Source organism: Chelonoidis abingdonii, chromosome 15 (genome assembly GCF_003597395.2).
Source record: "Chelonoidis abingdonii isolate Lonesome George chromosome 15, CheloAbing_2.0, whole genome shotgun sequence".
NCBI classification, from domain to species: Eukaryota; Metazoa; Chordata; order Testudines; family Testudinidae; genus Chelonoidis; species Chelonoidis abingdonii.
Window position 1 is genome coordinate 25,229,272 of NC_133783.1, and position 27,624 is coordinate 25,256,895.

Genomic DNA, 27,624 nt, shown 5'->3' on the forward strand with positions numbered 1-27,624 from the left:
CAAAGACCCAGAGAAGTCTGAAATACTCCATTAAAGATGAAGAGTTTAATTAGCCAAGATCTAACCACAGGATCCTTTGCTGTTTCCACTCCCCACCCCTCATTTGTATCACTAACACCAAAAATAGACCAGGGAACAGGATGTCAGTGATGTCATCAACTGGGGTAGGGGAAATATGTTGTCATAACTATGGAGGTAAGCAGGGAACTGATTAGCCATGATTTTGTTTTAGCTTTACATATTTGTAATTATATCTAAACAAATACTCTATTAATAGAGAATCTGTTTACTTAAGTATAGATTGGGTATTTCAAAGAGATTGTCAAGGACACCCATAGTCTGAGATGGACACTGTTTTTTCCTCTCTAGTTTAGAATAAATCAATAAATAAATTGGCATCAAACAGTTTAATTCATGTTTTTAAACAAAGCTACATTATTCTGTTTTCTTTAGGCAGGTTATGGACTGTTAATTCTGAGAACCAAATTCTCTTCTTGGTTACACTGGTGCAAAACTAGAAAGTCTCTACTGAAATCAACTGAGTTACTCCAGATTTACACCAGTGTAAGCAAGAGCAGAATTTGGCTCAGAGGGTCCTGTCTCCAGTGCTCAGTAGTACAATAGATGAACTTTCAAGAAAAAAAGAGACGAGAACTACACATCCCAAGGGGAAGAACTCCTACAATTTAGTAAAAATTAATAAGACTCTGGGAGGAAAAAACAGGATGTCCCAGCCAGCTGCAAAAAATTCAGGATGTGCATTTTACATCTTCATGTCTAACCATTCTTTCAGCCTGTTAAAACCATTTTAGGTTTGCTAGAAGATGACCGATCACCCTGCCCCTTTCTGAAATACTAGGGTTACACTTCTCGCTAACACAAATAGCAAGAAGCCATTACTGAACCAGAATCTATAAGATCCTTCCCCACTCTCCGTCAACCTGTGGGCCCCCACAATCTGTCATGCTAAAGTACTTAAGATGAAATATAGCCCAAGTTTGTTACCAGCTATCAAGATATAATGTTGATGCCAGCCTCTCCTGAGAACAATAGATCTTCTATGTAAACTTCACACCTGATACTGCTGACACGAGTTAGAATTTATTTAATACTTAAACTGGTCTCTCAAAAGCTTTTTCAAAAGAATTATTTAAAAAGAGGAAGAGAGAGAGAGAGAGACTAAAATTGCACATTCAAAGCCAAGATATAATGTGTGCCTGCTCGGGCTTCAGCTTCAGCCTTGGGTGGTAGGGCTAAGGGCCCTGGGGCTTCTGCCCCACATGGCAGGGCTTGAACTTTCCGCCCTGGGCTTCAGCAAGACCCTGCTTGGAAGACCCACTGAAACCTTCTCAAGGCCCCCCAGGGGGCCCCAGACCCCTGCCTGAGAACTGCTGCCTTATCTCACTGTTCAGAGAGGCCCCTTCTATCCTCCTCAATCAGATGAATGATGATGAGATCCTTTAAGAGTAATGAGGAACAGAAGTGTGGGAGCGAAAGTTTAAAAGAGAGGAGATGATGATGATCCTGAGATCAGACATAACGATCTCCACTTCCCACTCTTGGTGGGAAGAAGCGTTCATAGGGGATTCAAAAAGACAGTTACCTTTTCCGTAACTGGTGTGAGTGTGCTCACCACATGCACCGGTGCTGAAAGCTTTTCCCTCAGCAGTATCCGTAGGCGACCAGCTTTGGCACCCTCTGGACTGGCATAAGGGGTGCAACTGACTTCCCCCACCCTCAGTTCCTTCTTGCTGGAAACTCCAACAATGGGGAAGGAGGGTGGGTCATGGAATGGACATGAGCAACACATCTTGAAGACCACCACTTATGGAAAAGGTAACTGTCTTTTCTTCTTTGAGTGCTTGCTCATGTCCATTCCATATTAGATGACTTCAAAGCAGTACCACTGGAGGTGGGTAGGAGTTCATGGACGTGTAGATTGTAGCACAGCTCTGCCGAACCTATCATCATCCCTGTCCTGCTGAGTGATGGCATAATGAGCAGTAAACGTGTGGACAAAGGATCATGTTGCAGCTCTACAGATATCCTGGATATGGATTTCTGTCAGGAAGGCCGCCAAAGATGCCTGTACTCTTGTCAAGAAGGCTCTGACAATCAGCGGCAGTGGAACCCCCGCCAGGTGGTAACAGGTCCTTATCCATGAGGTTATCCAATTGGAAATCCTCTGTGAGGATACAGGTAACCTTTCATCCTATCTGCTGTAGAGATGAAGAGCTGAGTTGATTTACAGAAAGGCTTGGTACGCTCTAAGTAGAAAGACAAGACCCTCCAGACGTCCAGGGCATAAAGATACTTCTCTTCACTGGTCTTGTGAGGTCTGGGACAGAACACTTGGAAGATGATGTCCTGGTTCATATTAGGTGGGGACCACCTTTGGCAGGAAGATCAGGAGGGGCCGCAACTGAATCTTATCTTTGTAGAAGACCATGTACAAAGGTTCTGAGGTCAAGGCTTTAATCTCAAAGACCTGTCTCGCCAACATCACTGCCACGAGGAATGTGACCTTCCATAACAGGTGGGAAAAGGAGCAGGAACTCAGCAGCTCAAAGAGCAGGCCAGTGAGCCTTGAGAGGACCAAGTTAAGATCCCACTGTGGGATGGGAGCCCATATCTGTGGAAAGAGTCTCTCCAGCCCTCTCGGGAATCTGACTATCATGTCATGGGAAAATACCATCTGTCTTTGGATAGCTGGGTGAAAAGTGGAGATGGCTGCGAGATGCACTCTAATGGAAGAGTGTGACAGGCCCTCGTTCCTCAAATGGAGCAGTTATTCCAGGACAGTCTGTATGGAGGAATGCAGGTCCACTTGGCCAGGTAAATCAGTCTGGTTGAGGACTTCCTACTTTCCAGGAGGACCTGTCGAACTCCCTCCAAACAGGTCCACTCCTCCAAGTTCAGCCACGCAGCATCCACACAGAAAGGTGGAGGGACCTGAGGTTGGGGTGTAAGAGCTGACTATGGCCCTGCGACAGCAGGTCTGCTCAGTTGGACAGGGACCAGGGAGGGGCTGCTGACAGGCTCATGAGCCTGCTGAACCAGTGCTGGTGAGCCCAAGCTGGGGCGATCATGACATGACAACCTGCGCCCTGTCTCTCTTGATTCTTTGCCAGGGCCCTGCTGATGAGTGGAATCAGAGGGAATGTGTACATCAGGCTCCCTGACCATGACAGGAGAAAGACATCAGAGAGGGAGCCCTTGCAGAGAACAAAACTGGTGGCATTTCCTGTTCTGATAGCGAACAGGCCCACTTGCGGAGTTCCCCATCTTTGGAAGATCATGCAGGCTACCCCTGGATGGAGCGACCACTCATGGTGAGAGGAGAAGCCCCTGCTGAGCTGGTCTGCCAGCATATTCCTGACAAGCTTCCAGATGGACCTCATGGCTGATGCAGAAGTCCCACAGACAGAGCGCCTCCTGACAGAGAGCCGACAAGCGCGCTTCCCTTTGTCTGTTGATGTAGAACATTGAGGCTGCACTGTCTATCAGGACTGGTACCATCCTGCTCAATGGATGGGGCAAGCAGATTCTGCACGCCAGCCAGACTGCTCAGAGCTCTTTGACGTTTATGTGCAACCGCACTTCGTCCAAGGACCACATCTCCTGAGTTTGAAAGATGCCAATGTGTGTCCCCTAGTCAAGGCCCAAGGTGTCCAACACCAACTCTATGGAGTGGGGAGGGTTGTCCAACGGAATCCCTTCCATGACTGTTCTGCAGTCTGTCAACCACCGCAGCGAGATAAGTATCAGCTGAGGGATGATGATGACCTTTTCCAAGGGGTCTTGGGACTGGGAATAGACTATCACCAGCCATTGCTGCAGGGGCTGCATCTGGAGCCTGGCATGGCAGACCATGTAAGTGCACACTGCCATGTAGCCCAGCAGGTGCAGGCAGACCCTGGCTGTTGCCAGAGGGAACACAGAGACTTCCGCAATGAGGTTCATCAATGTGGGAACCTTTCCAGAGGCAGGAATGTTCTGGTGCTAGTCAAGTTGAGGACTGCTCCTCTGCACTAGCACTAACGTCGATTTTTTCTTGTTTACCAGTAGGCCCAGAGAGTGGCACATGGCTTGAAGCATCACAACATCCCTTTGGACTTGAGACCTGGAGCTGCCCTTGACGAGCCAGTTGTCGAGGTACGGATAGATCTGGATACCCCAGCACCTGAGGTAAGCTACTACATGCGCTTAGTAAACACCCTCGGTGCTGTTGCCAGGCCAAATGGGAGGACTGCAAACTGGCAGTGGTGGAGCCCCACTGTAAACTGGTACTTTCAACATATTACTTCTCTTAATACAAAGGGCATGAACGTGTGCTCCTGCTGTGTGCAATTGTCAGTCAGGGTCCAGGAGAGATACAGGCCATAAGCCAATCCCTCTCAAGAAACACTAACAATACACAGACTGTGGAGGTCCACAGAGCTGAATGTCCATGACTACACTGTACAGCTTTATTCCAGGCAGCAAAGAGTTCCACAGGGTGTTTACTGATCTGGTGTAGCCAAGTTAATCATGGGCAACCGCGCATGACTGCCTGGCAGGGCTGTGACTGCTTTTGACCTCAAGTCCAATCTTCACAGCTCGATGTGCAGGGACTTTGTTTCTGAGGTGGGCAGCATGACCAAAAAGGGCCATGCCAGCAGTGGCCAGTGATGACTTCAGTCCTCACTAGACCAGTTTTCAGTGATACATCCCTATTACAGAGAGGCACCAATTCAATGGGGTAACAGAGGATGTAAGCAACCCAACAGAGGGACCATGTCTTTGTGTGTGTTCACACAGCATTCAGCAGTGTGGGGCCCTGATCGTACCTGGAGGCAGCTGAGCCCCCCGTTCACACAGAAGCAGGAAGAGCTGCATGTAAAAGGATCCCACTGTGCATGATTCCACAGGGAACAATCTGGCTGTGTGAATTTTATTTTATTTTTTTAATTTGGGCAAGTCTCTGCTGTGAACCTGAGAGATCACAAGTGAAGCGAGTTTGGAGATAAGATTCCATGCTTCCATGTGCTCTTGCAATTGAGTATCATCTTTCTCACAACACACAGGCCAGTCGCTAGGTAAGTTCTTGGTGTTTAGCGATATCGGTGGGTTGGCTTGTGTTGAGCAGCATCTTCTGGATCTGTATATTTTACAGTGTTGCCATTGTATGTTTTAAAAAGCTAATATTGCAGAATTCTGCAAACATTCATCCAGGAAAACAATACAGCAGCAATAAAAAATTCATTTCAATTACATGTGGGCTTCAAATCAACCTGCCACTTTGGAAACATCTGGATACATATCAAACTTGTTGGCCTCACTTGTTAGCCTGAGGCCAACACAGAGTACAGTATAACTACTAGATAAAATACAGAAGGGATGTATATGCCTTTTCCATCTGTGCTTGCTGCTGCCTGGAAATGGATGGCAAAAACTTAACACAGGAGGACATCATACAAATATTCACCTCACTACAGACAACCAAACATTTATTGCACTTTTGTAAGTTTCAGATTATTTTATCCCAAAGTCAGTGCTGAGTGTGAACACCATCCACATTTATGAGAAATCAAACTGCCTTGGTCCCTCACTCATTTCACATAGGTTGGCAATGAACTTAATCCAAGTAAAGATTAGTACGGTACAGCAAGAAATTACAACTCACTAAAGTTCAGACATAATAAGGGAACACAAGGAACTTGCTGTACAAAAGAGAAAGAATGCCCCGCTCACTTTAATGATTCACTCCAGTCTAAATAATGGTTGCACTGGAGCCAGATACAGCTGCCATATGAAAAACTATAGAATATAAAATAACTTAGTAGTAAGCAGTCCATTTTTTACTTTTAAGTATCTCTAATGGGTACAGTGCAGTAGAACTAAACAGAAGTTGCATGTGGATCCTTCAATCTCTTTCTTTCATTTACGTCAGTTCCCGTTTTACAAATGTGATTTTAAACAGCTACATATATAAGGTCCATGTGGGACTGAACAGTCCAAGCCCAACTCATGCACTGCTTGCTTTTGATTGGGAGCCCAGAGGGTTACATAAATCAAGAGTCAAATTGACAGGAAGCCAAGAACATTATTGGGTGATTATATTTTATTCTTCCAGTCAATTGTTCTTGGTTGTTAATTGAAAACAATAATTTGATCGCAGCTGTACTGTGGAAAAAATAGAACCCAACGCACAACCACAGCACCCCATCAGAAATAGCCACTGGCAAGCAAGTGTGATTCAGTGGGGCTTACTGCTGTGACCTTGCATCCCCAACTGCAGTCATTCACATCAGCTCTTACCAACAGTGTTAATCTAGCAAGTTAACAGAGTCAACTGGAGATTTGCCATCAAGATCTCCAGGATCAGGATCAGACTGTAAACCATTGATCTGGCTTATTTTACTGTTCATAACTAGGGACCTACCAATTTCACAGCCATGAAATATGTGCGTCAGTCTGTGAAATAAGCCCTTCCCCATGAAATCCAATCTCCCATTCTGCTGGCAGTGCCCCAGCCGGGGGCTCGTAGCTGCTAGTCAGGGCTGAGTGGGGAGGGACAGGACTTGTCCTTCCCCTGCACGGCCACTCTTGGTGGGGAGATCAGACCCGTCTCCAGAGGCAGTGCAGAAATGAGGGTGGTACAGGGGGCCCCCAAATTGGCCAGGACCCTGGTCACAGGCCCTGTAGGCCTGTGCATTAATTCCCATTGGCTGGGACTAGCAGTCCCTGGCTGGGACGCGCCCAGCAGCATGGGGAAGATCGGATCCACTTCCACCTCTGGGAACCTCCAGGGAAGCTGCCTTCAGAGCCTCATTCTGAAGGCAGCACAGAAGGGAGGGTGGCAATCCCATGACCCCACCTGCAACAGCTTTGCAAACCCCCAACAATCCTCTTTTGCGTCGGGACACCCACGATTACAACACCATGAAATTTCTAAGGTAAACATCTGAAATTGTAAAACTGACTACTTTTAAAACCCTCTGGCCATTAAATTGACAAAAACGGACTGTAAATTTCATGGGGCCCTACTCATTACATATCAGTGAATTATCAGGGAAAAGAATATTTTCTCTGCAAACACCACCTAATGCCCCTCTACCTCAAACCATCCTTACAAATAGCCATGAATGTAAAGCCCTTCTTCCAGCAAATGATCCAGTTAAAAAAAATCTGTTTCATATTGTCACATCTATAATTCATTCATAAGCTCAGTCATTCTAGTTGTCCTATAAAACACTTAGCACACATCTGGACACTGAAAAATAGTACTCAAGTATTTATAGAGCATCAAGTGCTCTAATATAAGAACTAATTGTTCCCGCTATCTAATCTCCATCCAACCAACAGAAAATGGAACAAAGCAACCAAATAAATCGTAAACAAAGAAAGAAAGAAAAGGAAAACAAGGGTAATGCCAAGGGACAGCAGCCTCACAGTGAACTCATGGCTATATCGAAGAGAGGACCAACGTGCAATCTCTTTTTCACATACCAGGAGCAGAATACTGTATTTCAGTCTGCACAGCAGAAGAGGATTATGGGCTCTCGGTGGGCAGAAGGAATGCACAGCAATCCACAATCCTGATTAGTAATTGTAAAATTTGGACACTACATTGGGCAAAGCTCCAGGTCTCTCTTATGAAAGCAATGTGTAATCCTCACCACAGTAATATAGATAATTTAATTACTGTTGCTGCTCTTTACGGCATTTTGAATTTGTTGTTTGGAAGCAGTGTCAGAACATTCAAAACATCTGATCACAAACAGACAAGAGGTTTTCCAGCCCCAGCATTGTCCTGCCAAGGTTTCGTTCTTTCTGTTGGAAGGATTTGCTCAAACGGGCATAGCTTACAAGCACCTAATAGATTTTTCCCTGTTTCATGTCACTGTGAAAGGGAACAGCTTAGGGAATCAAAAAAGCAACTGGATGGATAGCTGATCACCAGAGAAGAAAAGTGTCACACTGAAGCCTTGTGTACACTAGGAAAATGCGAACCATTTTATTACACCATTGCTGCTCCACTGGTGCTAATACGGGGAAGCTGTAGTGTAGGTAGGGCATAAATGTTTTTTGAACCATGTTGTCTAATCCTGTGCGGGAATTTTCCTAGCATGGATAAGGCCCCAGTGCCCCAAACATAAGGCCCAGAAGCTCTTAGTACAACTGGCGGAGGGAGGGGGAGCATGCTTTATTCCACCTTTATAGTCTCCCAGTCCTGGGTTGGTCACCACTGTAAACCAAAGGAGTCTTAATACTGATCAAAACTTTGCAGCTCACACCCAGCTCTGCTTTAGATACAGCAGGAGGAGGAGAAGGAGGAGGAGGAGGGGAATTTACCTGTTTATGTTTCAGTAATTAATACACAAAAAAACTTATTAATCTTTAGAAACATATTCAAACTGTGATGTTTTCCTTCTAAGGCTGAAGATTTCCCATCCACCATATCCTTTTAGAAAAGCAAGAAACAAAATGGACTCTTGGTTGACACCATTTCTTTATGCAAATACTGTCCCATTCCATCCATTAAATTATGCCTGCATTGTGTCTTTGCATGGCACCAACATTTAAACAGACTCTGCTGATAACAGTGAACCCTAGATGCAAAGAACAAGAGCAAGGAGAGATTTAGATAAATCCAAGGCCTTGAACTTAATGGTCCACAGCTTTGGTAAAAATGCAAAACAGGATTTTTGAGTAAGCTTCCAATAGGGTTAGGACACGTAGCTCCAACCTAGGTCAGCTTGACTGGAAAAATCTTTTCTTGGCTTGTGAGAACTTCAACAATACAAGGCTGGTGGTTTTGAACCATCCAGTACACAAAGACAACCCCAACGGAATTCAAGAAGAGCTTGGCATTCAAAAAGCTGTGGGTATTTTCTAAATAAAACTTTCTATTTGATAGTAGTTTTACTTAAAACCCAGTAGGTACTACAGGCCCTGTTCATTTTAATGCCTACTTTTATGTAGTGTTTTGAAACCTGAGTGAAGCTTCTATGCAAATAGTAATAGTAAATCCATCCTTGCAGTTATAAAAATAGGGTGAAGTGAAGTAAACTAATATTTAGTCACATGCCACCTGGGAATTTCATTCACCTGCTGAGGGGCTAATTCAACAGCAAGTTGTGTCCCAGCCAAATAAACCCCTTAATAACTCCTCTTGTGTCTCTGAGCTGTAAATACTGATCTTGGCATCATTTCATGCAATGGAAGGAATTAAAAAATTATAAACAAAATGAGGAGAGGGAAGAAAAAAAATATTTTTCTATCATACATGCATTTATTCTAAGATCTCCTTACTAGACACCTTTCAGGAGAGTCCTCCTACAAGGGTGTCCTGTCAATAGTTCGAGTAAGCAGTAAGAATAACACATCTGTAATTGATCCCATGGATACAATTAAAATCCCTAAATTCTTCCATGCCCTTCCACATATAAGGCAGAACATCTGGTGGCCTCAGTCAACTGTTTTATAAATGTCGTAGTCACACCAAGAAGGAATGAACAATCTTTTTTTCCCCCCACTAGATTTATGAAAAATCTGAGATCGAATCAGGGAAAAGCAGCCTTGTATCCTGAGTGCAAAGGAGAAACAAGACTAAATCCTTTTCTGCTGAGAGTAGTTTGTGTAAAATAACTGATCTCAGCTCGTCTTTGAACTCATGTCTTCTCAGTGCCACGCAGACTCATCAGGAGGACAGAGTTGGCCTACAGAGCAGATGGCACCCGGAATCTCTGCACACCAAACTAACCAAGCACTCTCAGTCTGGTGACGGTGCCACATAGTCCAGCAGGGGACCAGGATTTTAAACAATGGCTCGTTTCTCACTTCAAAGAGTTTGGAGACTTTTCTGTATCTGGGAGACCTTTAAAAATAAACACATGATCTGGAAGGTAGAGTGAGTGGTGAAGGCCTCAGCCTCTCAGGAGCGGAGGGTCATAACATGTCATTGGAAAGGGACTTTTCCCTAGGTTTGGAATCATAGAAGTGTAGGACTGGAAGGGACCTCAAGAGGTATTCTAGTCCAGTCCCCTCCACTCAAGGCAGGACTGAGTACGTAATCTTGTAATGTAATCTCGCATTTGACTGAAAATTTCAATGTCACTCTAATTTTTTCATTCTTATTATATCCATTCATTGAACAAGTGTCTCATCTATTCTGAATGTGTGCATTCTATCACGCAAGTCAAATACATATATACAACTCCCATCAATTCAATGGGAGTCGGATGCATGTATCCAGGGGCAGAACTGGATAAACAGTGAGGGTCAGTGATAGATTTTTGGGTCTGGTGATTAAATTTCGGTATTCTTTAAATAAGCAGCAAAATATGTTTTGTATTTTAGTGGAAAGATGTTTATGACAAAAAAGACATTGTGTAACATTGTTCGTTGGAACAAATTTCAGAACTTAAAAATATTTTAGTTCTTACTGTTTATAAAAATCCCTTGTATGCTTACAACTGAAATCTGTTTGCTCTCCATAGTGCACAGGTGCTTAGTTTGTTACTGTGGGGTTGATTACAACTCCTGAGCTCCTGGAACTGATTTATTAAAAACGTACACACAGAAAAAACTCTTCCAGAGCCTCGAAATCATGTTAAAAATCCAGCTCCTCAAGTGGGCCACCCAACTCCACTAGATCTGGAATGGATGGTTGGGCAGACACTCACCATGTGCATTCTGCTCTCCCTGGCAACTCTGTAAAAATATAGAGGGTTTTTTATATGTAAGCCCTCCACCCAATAATGCTAAATTACCTACACTTAACACGGGGATATCAGGGAGAAAGCAGCATGCAGTGCTTCAGAACCAACAATCTGAAGTAACTAAGAGTCTTTGGGTTATTGCTGTTTGGTAGGTTACAGACTTATGGGCACTTTACTGCTTCTGCTTCTATTATTATTGCCATCAATTCTGGTTTAATCACTGGGATTTTAATGCCTGGGAAAGCACTCAGTTTTATATGGGCCCTTTAGAATAGTTTAAATATATAACCTAAACCATGTCCTTTTCAATTTACATATTCCCCCTCTTCTCCCATTTCCTTTCCCACAGACGCAGTCAGTGCTTCACCCATTCTCATTAGAGAATGGAGATTCCATCGGTTCTTGTAACTCCCTCTGCCCCTCTGAAAATGTAAGGTTGATATTGGGTGGAGAAGAGACGTGTGCTTGGAAGGCAACTCCATAGCTGTAAGAACGTGAGCCCCAGCTAAATAAACCTATCAGTCTGACAGCTGCAGAGAGAAAGCTGTGTGCATGAGACCAGGAGAAGGAGGGATAAAGCCCCATTGTTTTGTATCCAGAGACTGTGGCAGGCACTTTAACAGGGTCAAAGGGGCCACATCTGGCTACAATCAGATCTCTGATACCAGTTACAAAGAACATGGTGGGAGGGGGGAGAAGGAGAGGGAAGGGACCTGACATCCCTGTGATTGAGGGTTTTGGTAAGAGCAGATTTAGCAAGAGAAGGGTGGAGATAACTATAGCACCAACTTGTCCCTTTTGGGGTTTTTTTTAAGCAAATAATGGTTGAGGGTTTGAAGCATAGACTTGTATTTCCCCTTAGCCTCTCACTGACCTGCAGAACTGAGAAGGGGAGCTTTGTGCCAATGTTGTGGGAAGGCTCAGAGACTGCAGTTTGGCTTTTGGTAGGTAATTTAAAGGGCACTCACACTCATGTAAAAGACAAAACCAAAATATCTATGGCGTTTTTATACTGGGCTAGGGCAGGGCTTTTCCTCTGCAGCTTGGAACCCATTTACTCTGGTGAATACAACATATTGCAGGGCTGAAAACTTCATTCCCGCCTCAGTCTCAGCCTTCTGTGATCCTTGTGTGAAACAACTGCCACTCAAAAGTGAAAAGGAAGTGAAAATGCACTGATTGCAGCATATCTCCAGTTTGGACCAGGAGGGTGGTTAGTTCAAATGAGGTTTGAGGGACATCCTCGCTAACATGATCTTTTGCATGAGGTGTTTGAATGGACAGTCTCTTTTGGGGGGAGGAGAGGGTGTTAAACACCTTTACCAGTGTTTTTTTTCGGAGCATGTCTACACTTTGAGCTGAAGATCTGATTCCCAGCTCCAGCAGATACACCTGCCCTAGCTCTCATCAAGTTAATGGATTAAAAATTGAATGTAGCTGCGATAGCACGAGCAGCAGGAGGGGCTAACAGTCCCAAATGCACACCTAGCCTCTCTGATGGGCCTGTACTCAGGGCTGTGAGTCCCTCCTGCTGCTTGCTCTGCCACAGCTACACTCTGTTTTTACCATGCCAGCTTGATGACAGCTAGCATGAGCATATCTCCTCAAGCTGGGAATCACACTACCAGCTCAAAGGTACACATATTAGTACTGTAGCTTCTCATTTGGGGAATACAGAGTTTAGCTTAGATTAGTTTACCCACTTTTTTTGTTTTAACCACTACACCACAGAGACATATCCTAACAGTACCATGGACAATTAAAAATAGGAGGGAAAAATAATCATGAAAATTCATTTTTCACCACTTTGCTATTTGTTTACTTTTCTGATTTAACCTAACTTAGAAGCTAGTCAAACTGATTTTGTTTCCAATAAGTTTCACTTTCCAGTTCTCCTACACAGGCACATTGCTGCAGAGCTTAAGTTGCAAACACTGCAGGGGAATGTTTCAATCACATTCTGAACAACCTTTATTTGATTTTTGTTTTTTAAATCATGAGACTATTTCCATCCATATTAAATTATAATTAAAGAAATATGTAATACACTAAACCTCTACTTGGGGCCTTACCCCTCTGACCATTTCATTTTAATGCCCATGAGGCACACACATTCTTTTGGGAGGTTTCTGCTTTCCATTTTCAAAAACACCACATGGAATAGGGTTGATCTGAGGTCACTGGAAAGAAGACTCTTTCACTAGATATGCGACAAGACTACCTGCAAGAACACAGGGCTTATGTCCCCTTTCCTGTATTTACATTTCATGTTAATATGGAAAAGCTGCAAAGCTAAAGCACAGAGCACCAGCACTGTAGTAAGGAAAGTAACTTCAAACCTGGGCACACTAACCAAAAACAGCACTATCAGCTAACACTTTTAAAAATATATTGCAAAAAACTTAAAGGTTGTTCATGTTTCTTCCACTGTCAGTTCTGCTCTTTTTCTATATGGCAAAAAGTGACCTTCCTACTTCGCCTGCTCTCCCACACCACCCACACATGTTTCTAAAGGAACTTAAACCTCATATGCCTTTTATGTTTACTTTCATATTTATGCACTAGCATCCTGGATTATATCAGCATGCTTCTTGGAATTTATTAGCTAATTGCTGCTGTAGAGTCAACTGTGGAAGGAGCAAAACTTGTGATTCTTGCTTTGGTCCTACATAGCGCATTAAAATAGTTCTCAGCTGCAAAAGTCAACAATTCACTTTTTCAAGTTATATTTACAAGTCAGAACATTTTGAGGCAAGTCGAATTTTGGGCCTAACCAACTTGGCAAATCTCCTTTCAGATTTTGGCTTATATGTTCCAGGAGAATTATAAAAAACAGCCCCATAGCTTTTTAAAGTATCCACCGAAAAGGTTCTTATTTTACTGTTCTACCATCCATCATCATTACCCCACAAAAGCTTACATTTAAACCCTCAACCCAGGAATTGGCCAGCTGCTGGCATCTTCTGCCCAGTGAGTATGACTCAACCAGCCGGGCAAGGGGAATGCTCATCCAGCATGAAATGCACTGTTCTATCAAGGGAAAGGAGCAGAACCTCAATGACGTTCCAGTTCTGATGCTGAATTACAGTGCAGCTGCAAAAGGATGCCAGCTATCCCCTTTCTCCTTCTCAGGAGAGACCACACAAGTAGGGGCTAGTATAGTGTGCAATGGAACTGAGGAGAGCCACAGCCCTCTCAGGTTTTGTGGCTCAGGCACCAACTAGTAACAGAGTTTGAATTTCATCCCTCTCACAAGCCTTGGTATTTCCTAAGAGGTCGAGAGAGTGGGAGTCAGATTCTCCCAAGAGGGTTATTAAAAAAAAAAAAAAAAAGGTAAATATTTTTAAAGTTGTTTATATTTAGGCCTGTCAGTTCAGACAATGTCTCCTTTACAGACTGGCCTCCTCAGCTTTATACACTTTGGAGTTGCATACGAGAAAATAAAAGCTGCTGGGTTTGTTATCTTAGTTTTGTGACTATTTCCTGTGCTAGTTTCTCTCATTTCTATGATAGTTCCAGAGATTACAATGAAAATACACAGTATACAGTATCCTATGAGCGTGTTCCTTGAGCAGCCTTAAGATTCCCATGCCAGCAATCCCACGTGCACACACTCTATTGCTCATGGCAAGAAATAGCCTGTTAATATTCAGAACTATTCATGGAAATTCATTGGCAGAAGCTAGATGACACTACGGGAAACTGAAACTGGCAGGGGAGTAGTGTGAATGGGCTCTGATGGGAGTCCAGATACTACTTGGCTTTGACAGGTGCCTGCCATACAGGTTCTTCAGAGAGCGAGATGTAAAAGCAGAGACAGAAGGAAATCAGAGGTCTCCAGTAGGTATTGGGAAACTCCTGGGTACCCCTCCAACCCCCACACACAATCCTCCTTTCCCCCCACCCCGACCACCTCGCATTAAAAGACAAGTTATTCAACTTCAAGAATAGAATAAATAAGTGACCATAACTCTATTACCAGAATGCAGACAGAAAAGAGCACATTTGCCACCTGTTGGCTGAAAGTAGGAAGTGCCCTTTTTGTCTTGAACACAATCAGTACCATGATACAACTGATTTAATCCCCCCAAAAAATAATCAATGAACTTGTGATCAAAAGCCAACCTGTCCCACTATGCCTGGAGTCATATGTACATCTATCAGTCCTTCTCAATTATCAAGCATCTCTGTGGAAGTCATCCTTTTGCTTTTTATTAAGGTTTGATTCAAACTTCGTTCGCCCACCACCTCCCTCCATGATCAAACCCCTGCCATCACTGAAAACATACAATACACACGGTAAAAATGAAATGCTCTGCTAGAGGTTGACACACTTGGGCCCAGTGCAGGAATACCATCCTTAGCAAGTGCTTAATAGACGTACTTTTAGAGATTACTGCAATGAATAACAAACTAGCACAGGGAATCAGGCTCAAACCATCTGCGTATAAGCACTGTGTTTTGAGAGCAGATTTTCTTTTTCAAATATTTACCAATAAGACAAAAAACAGATACTGGTCAGAGTTACAGCAGCAGCTCTGGGTTTTGGCTGCAAAGTGATAGCACCATTGTAGCAGCTTTTACAACACTGCTTTGGCCACTGAAGAAAAATGAAAAGCAGAGAGTAGGGGTGCCAACATGTCATAGCTGAAGAAGGTGCAGGGATCTCTCTAGTAATGCACCAAAAAGCGTGGCTGTAATAAATGAGCAACAAAACAGCATTTTGACAGGACACACAGGCTCTTGAAGAAGCCACAGTGCTATATTAAGAAACTTTTTGGAGCAGGGATCATGCCTTTGTGTGTGTTTCTACAGCACCAAGCACAATAGGACTCAGGAGTCTCCTGTACTATAAAAACCAAACAGCAAGTGAAACTGGGCAGATATCTAGGCCATTAATCAAGGTGTCTGCACTTCCCATTTAGGGTGAAGGGTGAAAAAAATAAATATGGAAATGAAGAGAATTAATCTGGGAAGCACAATGACTGGTTGCACTCACCTGTCTGTAGGTGCATATGATAATTTCTCTCAGGTGATAATGCATAGGTGTCATGGTCTCACTCACGGTATCCAGCGCCATATCTACCTCCTTTTTCATTCTGTGCCCCTCTGGTAAAAGCTGCACCACCTTCATCACCACCTGGGAGATGAGAGTAACAGCCGATTTCATTCCAAAACTTACACACTTTGAGGAGCATAAAACAGACAGGACTATTCCAGGTTATGCTCTCAAATCTATCCGCTTGCAGCCACCTGTTGTCTCTTGTATTATACATAGATTGTAAGATCTTTGGGACAGGGATCACCTTTCTGTTATGTGTTTGTACAGCACCTTGTACAGCGGAGTCCAGGTCTGTGACCAGGGCTTCTAGGCACTACAGTATTACAAATAATCACCACCACCCCAAAAGCACGTAAGGCCAGATTCTCGCCCACAGTCTGGCCCCTTTGTTCCTTACAAGCAGACCAAAGAGGCCACCTAGTGGCCAACTCAGAATTTCTTTGGAGTGGGATGAGAAAGAGGGGAATGCTGGGAGCTCTCAGCTGGTGTCAAGCTAGCGCAGCGCCCTTCCATCATCACCCCCTCCTAATGCTTGTGTAGGACACTTGCAGTGGGCAAGAACCTCAATGCACTCCATCAATTCTCATTTGGTTGCCACTGCCAACTGGTGTACAGGCTGCTCTAACCAAGACCATGGCTGGAGCTGTGCAGAGTAGAGAAATCAGGGATTCACAACTGGCACTCTGATAGCACACATGCACCCACATCCACCTTGAGCATAACTTGGCATAGGAGAAAATCTGACCCCTACAGAGCTGCTCTGCCTTAGTAAGCTCCCATTGGCATAAATGCCTAGTTAAACTAAGGCTGGTGATCTCCCCCAGTCCAGTGGTGGGGCTTCCTCACTATATTCCCCACTCCCACACATTACTTGCCCCTGAAAAGCTTTAGACAAGCTGGACTGCACTCTCTAAATCTGGAGGAGCCCGTTGAGACACTGCACCCAATATTCTTCATAGAGATATTATTATATGATTATGACATAGTTATGATGTGTTTTATGCAAGATAGGTCATGTGGGATGTCATTGGAAAGGTTATGATTTGCTGAATATGATTATTCTCTTTGAATGCAAGTATAATTTTTGTATCTGAAGTTAGGAATATTGACTGTATATCTGCATTACAAATATGTGTTTAAACATGAACACCCACTAGACAAGATGCTTTCATTCTGAATAGCTGGGTGAGGAAGGGCCATTAGGAAAACAATAGGCCCTAGGAGAAGCTTATCTCCCACCTGGGGAGCCTTCCTGAGAGCCCTACAAACAGCTTCCAAGTAATGGCCTGTGTTACACTACAAGGACATGTGACCAGGTCACCTCGTGCTGGTCTCCCATCTTGGGACATCAGTATTTTTCCACTGATTGGCCTGGAAACCATGCTTTGAAACAAAGGGTTCCCGCCATATGCAAAAGCTATATAAGACAGGAGAGTGACATTATCATGGGTCTTCACTGACTCCCCGCCGAAAGAGACTCCTGAAAACACCTAAGGAACAAAGACATACACATGCTATTAACTAATAGCATAGTAACTATCATCTCTGCCCTGAAACCCGAAGTGCTGATTACATACTCATTCCTTTTAGAGTCACTGACGGACAGACCTGCTCCCACTCAATTCAACTATTAGGATGGGATTAATGCTAATAAACTGCTACAACAACACAGACAGAAAATATTGCCAAACAGCCATGTCTGACTCTCATCTGTACAGTGACTGCATAATATGTAGATCCATGAACTCTGACTGGCTACAACCCCTCAGAGCTTATCAGACAGTTGCTACAAACTATCTGTCTATCCTAGATACTTATGTGGCTCATTGCCACAGAATCTGAGCACCTCCCTGTCTAACATATTTATCCTCTTCACACCCATGTGAGGTAGGGAATTACTACCCAATCTCCAAGAGAAGGATGGATTCTCTCTCTCTCCAAATCTAGCCTGGATGCCCTTCTGGGGGATATGTTTGGTCAAACAGTTATTGGGCTCAGTTTATAGGTAACTGGGTAGAATCTAGGGCCTGTGTATCCAGGTGGTCAGACTGGATGACCTTACTGTCTCCTCTGGCCTTAAAATTTACGACTATCACCCCCATTTTGCAGACTTTACAGAGAGACTCTGTGGCTTGTCCAAGATCACCTAGGGAGTCTGTGGCAAAGCAGGAAATTGAACCCAGGTCCCGGCCCAGTGACCAGCTACCCCCAGACCACTCTTCTTCCCTCATCACACATGGCCACCTCTCTTTCTTGGTTCAACAAAGCAGACACTTGCTAGGACACACTTCAAGAGTTTCTCTGTAAAAAAAACAAAAACTGCAAACCCAATTCCATCTCAAAACCAGCTACTTTGATATGGCTTCAGAACAGAAGCAGCAACAGCTTGTGTACTGGGGCAGTTGCCATGCTCCTGAAAAAGGCTAGGCTGATTGCGGAAGCAGCCACAGCTGGGGCCACTCCCCAGTCAGGCCAAAGCTGGACCTATAAAAGGGCTGTAAGCCAGGAGCTGAGTCAGTTTCTCTCTTGCTGTAGAGAGAGAAAGAAGAACGTGGCTGCCTGGGAGCGCAGAGTACTGGGAATAGAGAAGTGCTGGGGAAAGGCAAGGGGAGCTCTGGCCTGGCAACTCCCCAGGGTGCAGGCCTTGGGAAAGGCCAAAGCAGGTACTGGGGTTGCAGAGGTGCAGCCCTGAGTTAGGCAGAGGCAGCTGGTCTGACCACTTTGCCAATGGAGCAAGGGGGCTAGATGATGGCTGGCAGTAGCCACTGAGGCAAGGTAGGTGAGAGGGTTGGGGGTTCCCCTGGGGAGGGGGGAGGTGACACAGTGTGGTAGGGTACTGCTGGGGCAGCACCCAAGGAAAGGGCCCTGGGGTCTGGGAGGGTTACAGGGCCCTGAGGAAGGTGAGCCACTGGCCTGTAGGGGGTGCTCTGGGCTGGAATCAAGCTATTTCCCAGGACAACAAGCAGGAGGTGCTGCACTGGTGAGTCTTGACCCTGCTATAGCTTGACCTAAATTTAGTAATGATGATATTTTGGGTTTGGAGTCATTTTTAATTCAGGATACAATAAGAGCTCTCTTTATCTTACTATAAAAAATAAAAGTAAGATTATCAAGTTGTTTCCCTGAGGAAAATTTCATTATGACCAGAACTGCAAATTGCATTGGAACCATCAGGGTCTTTCATTCCACTTCATGATCAGTGGAAACTTAATCTGACTTCACTGTAAGCAGATCGCACTGCAGTACTGCACATCTGCAGGTCACCAGCCAGAAGGTGGACTTGCCACGGTGCCACAAGCGCTGTGGTATTCAGAAGCCTCTTTCAGAAGCAAAATCCCAGACACTTGGGTGAAATGTTTGTTGCCTTTGGAAAATAAAAACGGACAGAACAGAGTGATTTCACAATAGGGAAACAGTAGAGGCTGGGGTTAATAAAGAAGGTCATAATCACACCATCAGCAGATGAGAATGGGTCAGTGAGGCTTGAACTCACAGCTGTTAACATTTACACTCTGGTGGGGTGTGGAAAGAGAGCCCTATTTTTAGAAAAAACTTCATTATTCTAGCTATTTTATCTGACACTCAGATTGCCTGCACCTGATGGACAAATGGAGTGCTCTTTAGACATGTCTCCTGTAGGCTAATGCCTGGTCTCTGCTTTGATGTAGCTGTAGAATACAGACATTTAGCACCTCCTGAGACCCAGCCTAACAATGTGTTAGTCTTTAATAGGCTGTCATCATCCTCTTGCCTTGTTCTGCACACAGTGATTTTTAAAGCAGCAGAAGACCTATCTCCAAGTATGAACTATGAGCATACTAACCCCAATATCAGAGCCCCAGAAAAGCCCCCAAATGCCAGGACCCAGGCTTGAACCGGGCTGTTACTATCAGAGTTTTAACCACAGTGTGAATAAACCCCAGTCTGGCTGCTTAAGAATCCTAAACATAGGCCCCATCACTTAATGGGAAATTCAGTCCCTGAATGAAGTAGCTGAAATGCTGAGGCTGTTTGAAGGAACAGGACATTCGCGGCTCCTGGAGATTTCACAAGACACTCTGAAATAAAGGCAGATTAATAAGGGAGAAGGACTCGCCTCAAATTCTCCTTTGGTGTATTTGGCATCAGGTACACTCACAATTTCATCCTCACTCATCTCAGGGATGCCCTGCAGCAAGAAGAAGAGGCCAAGCCAGGTTAAGCAATTAAAAAGCTATCAAGTTACACCCCCTCACATGCAATAGTTTCCTGGGTGAACTCCTGCAACACTTAATACTGTATGTGGGAATACGGTGGTCTAAGGGAAGAACTGCGCATCAGGAGGCACAGACTTTACAAATAATACGTTGTAACATGTAGCTTTTTTCACTATAGCTCTCAAAGTACTTATTTATGCTTTTTTTCCCTTTAACAGAAGGTGACACTGAGGAACAGCAATTAAATGACTTGGCTCTGTATTCTTGGTTCTTCCACTGACTGCAAGGGGAAGTTTCCTGACTTATGTCCGATCACAAACCAGTAGGCCCCACCCCAATGCCCGTTGTCCCAGGTTTGCCCCAGACTTGTTGAGTTACTTTGGACAAGTCACTGAACTTTATATGCTTGCTCTATATAAATATATCAGGGGGATTAACGTTAGGGAGGGAGAGGAATTATTTAAACTTAGTACTAATGTAGGCACAAGGACAAATGGGTACAAACTGGATATTAGGAAGTTTAGACTTGAAATTAGACGAAGGTTTCTAACCATTAGGGGAGTGAAGTTCTGGAACAGCCTTCCGAGGGAAGTAGTGGGGGCAAAAGACTTATCTGGCTTTAAGACTAAGCTTGATAAGTATATGGAGGGGATGTTATGATGGGATAGTTTAATTTGGGCAATTGATCTTGGATTATCAGCAGATAAGTCTGCTCAATGGTCTGTGAGGGGATGTTGGATGGGATGGGAACTGAGTTACTGCAGAGAATTCTTTCTTGGGTGCTGGCTGGTGAGTCTTGCCCACATGCTCAGGGTTTAGCTGATCGCCATATTTGGGGTCGGGAAGGAATTTTCCTCCAGGGCGGATTGGCAGAGGCCCTGGAGGTTTTTCGCCTTCCTCTGCAGCGTGGGGCATGGGTCGCTTGCTGGTGGATTCTCTGCAGCTTGAGGTCTTCAAACCACAATTTTGAGGATTTCAATAACTCAGTCATGGGTTAGGGGTTGTTATAAAAGTGGATGGGTAGGGTTCTGTGGCCTGCCTTGTGCAGGAGCTCAGACTAGATGATCATATTGGTCCCTTCTGACCTATGAGTCTATGAGTTTCCTGCTCTGTAAAACAAGACTAGTTCATGAGGTGCATGCAACTTAATTCCTTAATATTTACAAAGTCCATTACAGTGCCTTTGATGGAAGATGCTGAAGGATTGCAAAAAATAACATCAACATCCTAGCTGTTGTTCTTAAGCTTCTTTGCTGGCTACACATAAGAAAGGGTTAATAATAGGCAGATGTCCTTGGTCTCCACAATCCAAAGCCACACTTAAGGTCATTTTAAAGCACTGTTCCACATTTCTCATTGAAAAAAACCCTGCTGCCATTTCAAGCTGCAGCAGAACTCCTTGGTGACACTACTCAGGCAGCTGATAACCTCCAGCTCCACTATTAGGACTAGCCCAGTAGTGCAGAGCTCAAGGAAACAGATTTGACAAATCGGGAAGTGATGTAGTGAAGCAAGAATTGGTGGATAATCTGTTCCACCATTTCAGTGGCCACACTCACAGCAATGATGAAATCTCTTTGTTTAAACTATATTGCTGCTGAGCAACCCAATCTTATTGGAGGCCTTATTCCACTCTAAGGCCATGGCTACACTTACATTTTTGCAGCGCTGGTAGTTACAGCTGTGGTCGTACAGCTGTGTAGGGCCAGCGCTGCAGTGTGGCCACATTTGCAGCATTTGCAGTGCTGTTGGGAGTGGTGCATTGTGGGCAGCTATCCCAGCGTTCAAGTGGCTGCAACGTGCTTTTCAAAAGAGGGGGGGTGGGGTGGAGTGTGACAGTGAGTGTCGGGGAGACACAGAGAGTGGATTTTTGGAGCAGACACTGTGTGACAGATCCCTGCCTTGCAAATCTGGCCATTTCCCCAACCCCTCTCTCAATCACTCTTAAATGTAAAAAGGCTTCAGACCAGATAAGCAGCTTCTCCGACAGACTCCCTCCCCTCCCCCCCGCCGTGCTGTTTGTCTCCTCAAGCGAACAGCTGTGAACATTCCAAAGCCTCCGCTTGGCTCAGGGCTCGCTCGCTTGCTGCAGCAAAGAGCAGCTGTGTTTGTTTTTGAAAGATAAGTAGCTCCGGGAGGAATTGTGGGATACCTCCTAATACCCTGGAGGCCAATTACAGCGCTGGTGAGTGTCCACACCTGATGACCAGCGCTGCATCACCAGCGCTGGATTCGCTACACCCGTAGCAGACCAGGAGTACAGCCAGCGCTGCAGACAGGGAGTTGCAGCGCTGACTGAGCGTTGTAAGTGTGGACACCTGCTAAGTTGCAGCGCTGTAACCCCCTCACCAGCGCTGCAACTTGCAAGTGTCGCCAAGGCCTTAGGCTCCTACTGAGGTTCCAGCACAGCCCTCTGTGATGTTGTCCAGTCTATATGGTTTTATAAAAATTTAATAAGTGAATATAATGTAACTGGAATATGCTTCATGTAAGGTATCATTACAAAGCTTATAATCTGAGTGTAATCATCCTATTTGTATAAATGTACCACTCTTGTATCTGAAACTAGAAATATGAAACAACTCTGAGGGCCTATTGTAATTATGTAAAGTGTGGGCCATTAATGGTGGTTTGGAATCTTGATGACTCCCATTAAATAGGACCATTGTCTTCAAATGGCTCTGTTTTACCTGTAAGTCTTCCTGTATGTGTGTGCGCGCTGGCAAGTGGGTAATGAAGTCTTGCAGTGACATGTGATCATGTCACCTGAACTGGAATCATCTTTAACCTGGTGTCTTTCCATTGAGAAGGAGCGGGTGGGAACTCAGAGAGGGATAAAAGGATTCCGACCTTATGCAAAAGATATACAAAGGGGTGGAAGAGAACAAGGAGAGGGAAGAGTCATCGTGAAGAATCTCCTAGCTATCACCTGAGCTGAGACAAGAGCTGTACAGGTGAAAGAATTGTGCCCAGGCCTGGAAGGTGTCCAGTCTAAAAAAAAAAACCTTACAGAAGCATCTCTGAGGGTGAGATTATCCGTATTCAGTTTGATTAGACATACATTTGCGTGTTTTAATTTATTTTGCTTGGTGATTTACTTTGTTCTGTCTCTTACTGCTGGGAACCACTTAAATCCTACTTTCTATATTTAATAAAATCACTTTTTACTTATTAATAAACTCGGAGTATGTATTAATACCCGGGGGAGTAAACAACTGTGCATCTCTCTCTATCAGTGTTACAGAGGGCAAACAATTTATGAGTTTACTCTGCATAAGCTTTATACCGGGTAAAATGAATTTATTTGGGTTTAGACCCCATTGGGAATTGGGCATCTGAGTGCTAAAGACAAGCACACTTCTGTGAGCTGTTTTCAGGTAAACCTGCAGCTTTGGGGCAGGTAATTCAGACCCTGGGTCTGTGCTGAAGCAGATGGGAGTGTCTGGCTCAGCAAGACTGGGTGCTGGAGTCCTGAGTTGGCAGGGAAAACAGGGATAGAAGTAGTCTTGGCGCATCGGTTGGCAGTTCCCAAGGGGGTTTCTGTGATCGAACCTGTCACACCCTCTTCCACTGCTCTCAGGGTTAGGGCTTGGTGTTTAGGGATTCATTCCTCAGAGCTTCCTTTGTTCCAAACCCTCCTTAGAACAAGAGACCCCTAATACCTACATTGAAATGCCAGAGCGTGAGGACAGCAATAACCATGGCTGTGGTGGTTCTCCCTCTGCCGCTATGGCAGTTGAACACAAAGGCCGTGTGACAGTCCTCAGCTAGCGCGCTCTTCATCGCGTCCAACAGCCGATCTACATCCTACAAACGAACAACAAAAAGAATTAAAATACGGACTTTCCCTGCTGGATGTGACTCATTAATTCTGTTCCGCCCCTGTGGATTAATTGAACCGTATCTGATTTTCTGTAGTGCCTTTCACTTACCAGGTAACCGAAAGGGTGCTACAAAGCAAGAAGACACACACTGGGAGTGCAGTGATCGTGTGTGAAATGCCATAGCCTTTGATGCACTCAACCTCTTACGAGGGAGGGAATATTGGCCTACACAAAGGCATAATCCCCTGCTTCTTGCAGAAAGTGCCATGGGATCTTTAACTTGCATCTGAATAGCAGCACAGTGCATGGGAATGTCAGCAGTTAGGTAAAATCCTTACGCCTAATATGGAACTTGGATGCTTTAGGCCAGATTTAAGAGGGATACCACTGAGTCTGTGTGTGACTTTCATTTAATCCTATACCTTGATATGTTGTGAACCAGCAGCATTCACATGCACGTAGAGATCATTAACACTGTCTTTACTGTGACTGGCCAACTTTTTTCCCCTGAAGTGTTGAAAAGCAGCTGTTCCCTGTCTTTCTCGGGTATTTCTAATGGGTCTATGGCACCATCTATATTACAGTGTTACTACATAGGTCTTAAATTTCTCCTTCCAAGGAAGAATAGTGTGTGATTATATCAAATCCAGACTAACTGGTCTTAAATCCCCCAGCTTCTGCAGCTGTAAAATACACAACTCTCTGTGGCTATCCCAAGGTGTTCACTCTAGTGAAAATGCGAATAGGAAATCTCTCTAAGATAATGCTAATTACAGTTCTCTTAATTTCTTTTGCATCAGCATAAGGTGTCTAGGATAAACAGAAACGCAAAGGAAAATCTGAGATTAACAACCGTAGGTGCAAATCTATAATTGCAGGTTGAAACCAGCAGATGGCAATAATGCACTTACAATAAACATGACTGCAAAGTGGTCTTGATTCTATCAATGCTTATATAAACATATGCAGACCTGTAAAACTAGAGAAATGAAATTTCATGGACAAAAGAGTCTGTGATCCACGCATGGGCCAAATTACTAGAACACAGATCAGTGACTCTCCGGCTAGGAGGCATTTCTGGTATACTGGAGAGGATTCAGCATTGTAAGCAACTGCATAACGTCCCTAGAGGAGCATACCCCAAATCTCCTCTTTGCAAGTCTATAAAATTGTGGAGGAACACAAGCAGTACACACAATCCAGGGCTGCAGAGCATCTCATTCTGGCCAGGATTGTCCCGGAGTTATAGTACCAGACAGTACAGGCTAGGGATTGCAATCATGCTGCCTTTTTTTTCTTAAAAGCAATGTCAGCCACCAGGCCCTGAGGACTGCTATGGTGAGCAGACAGGAGACTGTCTGGTAACTTGCCTCATTGACTTCTCCTGAGTACAAACACAGGGAAACAAAGGAAATGGAGCTGTCAGATTCAGCAACCACATATCTAGCACAGCAGCAGCTCCCCACTCCTATAAGGAAAGAGGCTGCAGTGCCTTAAGGTGAAGGAAAGGGAGGAGCCAGAAGAGAGGAAAGAAACTGCAGGGGGAAACGGAAGAAGTAGTGAGAGACAGACGGACAATTTAGGGCAAAAGAGAGAATATCAATTTGGAGGGGGAACCAGGAGAGAAAGTCAAACTGGGAAGGAGGGTGAGTATCAGTTTGGTCATAGGAAGAAAGAGAGAAGAGCTGACCTATCCACCCACCACCCTTTGAAAGTGGTGGGGGAGAAAACCCAGGAGATTCTCACTGAAGGCGTTCACCACTGCCCCTTCAGGGAAGTTTTGGTGTTGAAACTATGGAATAGCTTTTAGCTCCTCCATTACCTGCTCCTTGGGAGCACAGAAGTCTGGGATTGGGATTCGTTTGTACACCAACCCCTGGCATGTGCTCTTGTGCTGATTAAGTATCTCCTGTGTGGTCAGGCAACTCTTAAATATCTTCATCTGCTTCTCCTGTTCCAGATACACCTCCAGCCACTTCTGGGAGTTTAGCACGTCATTCTTCAAGGTGGACTCTAATTTCTGCAGGGGAGAGACAAAGAAACTGAACAAGACTCCTTTCACTGTATGGACAATTAACATCATTTTTCAGAATCTTTCTTCCTTTTTCACCCTAAAGGGAAATTTTTATTTCCCCATAAATTTGTAGGTGAACTTAGGACTCAGGGAAGTGAGGGACTAATGCCAGGCATATTGCAAGACCACAGTTTGGAAACTTCCCACACACAGCTCTGCTAATATGCCTTAGCCTAACCTAGAACAACCCCTGCGTTTCAGGTCTGTACCTCTCTCATAGACTCTGCTAGTGAGGTAGGAATGCTTCTATTGCCCACCTGGACTTAGACCTTCCATGGTTTTTTACTGTTCTTAATCTCTTGGGGTCTCTCCTTGACTCCTTTCCTCTCATCTCCCAGGGGTACAAATGTGCCCATAATCCCTTTTGCAACATCGCTTGTACACAGCCTCTGCCGAAATCCTGATCCACATCTTCATTGTTGCCTGACACAACTTCCTTCAAGTTCTATATGGCCAACCCAAGTTCCAACACTTCAAGATCCCACACGTTCAAAATGCTACTGCCCACCTTCTGTTTTGTACATAGAAACAAAACCACATTGCCCCATGCTTGTACACCTCTGCTGACTCTTCAATCATTTCAAAATCCTGTTAAAATTGCCCTCTTGATTTTAAAAACCCTCATGGGCTTGCCTAACTCATGAATCTAGTCTCTCCACACTCCCTTCTCTACACATCCAGCACCAGCCTCATTGCCGTCCCACCACACAACCTGACCACTGTGGTAGGGCCACCCTTCTCTCAGTTGTCCTGGCTATCCCTTTTCAAGATCCAGACAAGAACATCTCTGTTCTCCTTTGCCTAACTGTATCATTTACATGTTCTTTCAAGCCACCCTGTAAACTCTCCAGGTTTGAGCCGAGTTTTATTCCACATTCTGTAAAATATTATATACATTTAGGTGCTGTATAAATGCTTACTAATAATTTTATTACAATTGTGCTTTTTGTGTCAAACCAAAGTGCCCAGGGTTACAGCAGATATAAAATACGTTATGCCACACAAAACTGTATTTGTCATGAGACTGCTTTCCTTCGTCCCTTCTCTTATTTGCTAACATGAAAAGAGAGAGAGTGGGGCGGCTGGGCAGGCAGGCAGAAATTAAAAAAAGAAGATCAAGAAAGATGAAAAATCTTCGGTCAGTATCCAGACATTGAAATCTCTGTACCAAGTGCACAACACCCTGGGGTGGGTGATAAGCAGCAACCCAGGTAGGTGACCAGCTGGGAATGGGATGAGAGGGAGAAGGGGACTGATGTGGCTCACAGGTCCATGCCCTGCTGTGGAGCATATGGATGGAATATCTTCAAATGCAGTCTCCAGTATGTCAATGTAAATCTCATTTGCTGATGGTAACTTACCTTCAGCTTGGTGTACATTAAGGCTGGTGGTACTTTGACTTGTTTATTAGCCAAGTGAAAACTGTTGTTCATCCCACCCCCAATGGTACAGCAATTTGAGAGGGGAAAAATAACCATTCCACACAGAATTGTATTTTAAATACTGAGTTTATCCATGCACTACACAGTAACAAAATTAACTACCTATTTTTCTTGTATTCTTCATTACAGTAATACTCTGATGTATCCTGAGAACTCAACGTGTTACACAGGAATTACTGAATTTGTGCCATATGCAGGGTTGTAGCTGTGTCAGTCCCAGGCTATTAGAGAGACAATGTGGGTGAGGTCATATCTTTTATTGGATCAACTTCTGTTAATGAGAGAGACAAGCTTTCGAGCCACACAGAGCTCTTCAGCTC

At 44.4% G+C, this 27,624-nt stretch overlaps 1 protein-coding gene across 5 annotated transcripts in view; it reads right to left on the reverse strand.

The window, feature by feature from the left end:
• The window catches only part of PALD1 (phosphatase domain containing paladin 1), a 195,616-nt gene that overhangs the window by 60,465 nt on the left and 107,527 nt on the right, over positions 1-27,624 (reverse strand). For all 5 annotated transcript variants that reach the window (XM_032782734.2, XM_032782736.2, XM_075072629.1 and 2 more), the window contains 4 exons: positions 25,611-25,808; positions 23,631-23,771; positions 19,865-19,936; positions 15,706-15,846 (listed from right to left, as the gene is read on the reverse strand). In XM_032782734.2, the coding sequence (XP_032638625.1) occupies positions 15,706-15,846; positions 19,865-19,936; positions 23,631-23,771; positions 25,611-25,808 (552 nt within the window). The remainder of the gene's footprint in view (positions 1-15,705; positions 15,847-19,864; positions 19,937-23,630; positions 23,772-25,610; positions 25,809-27,624) is intronic.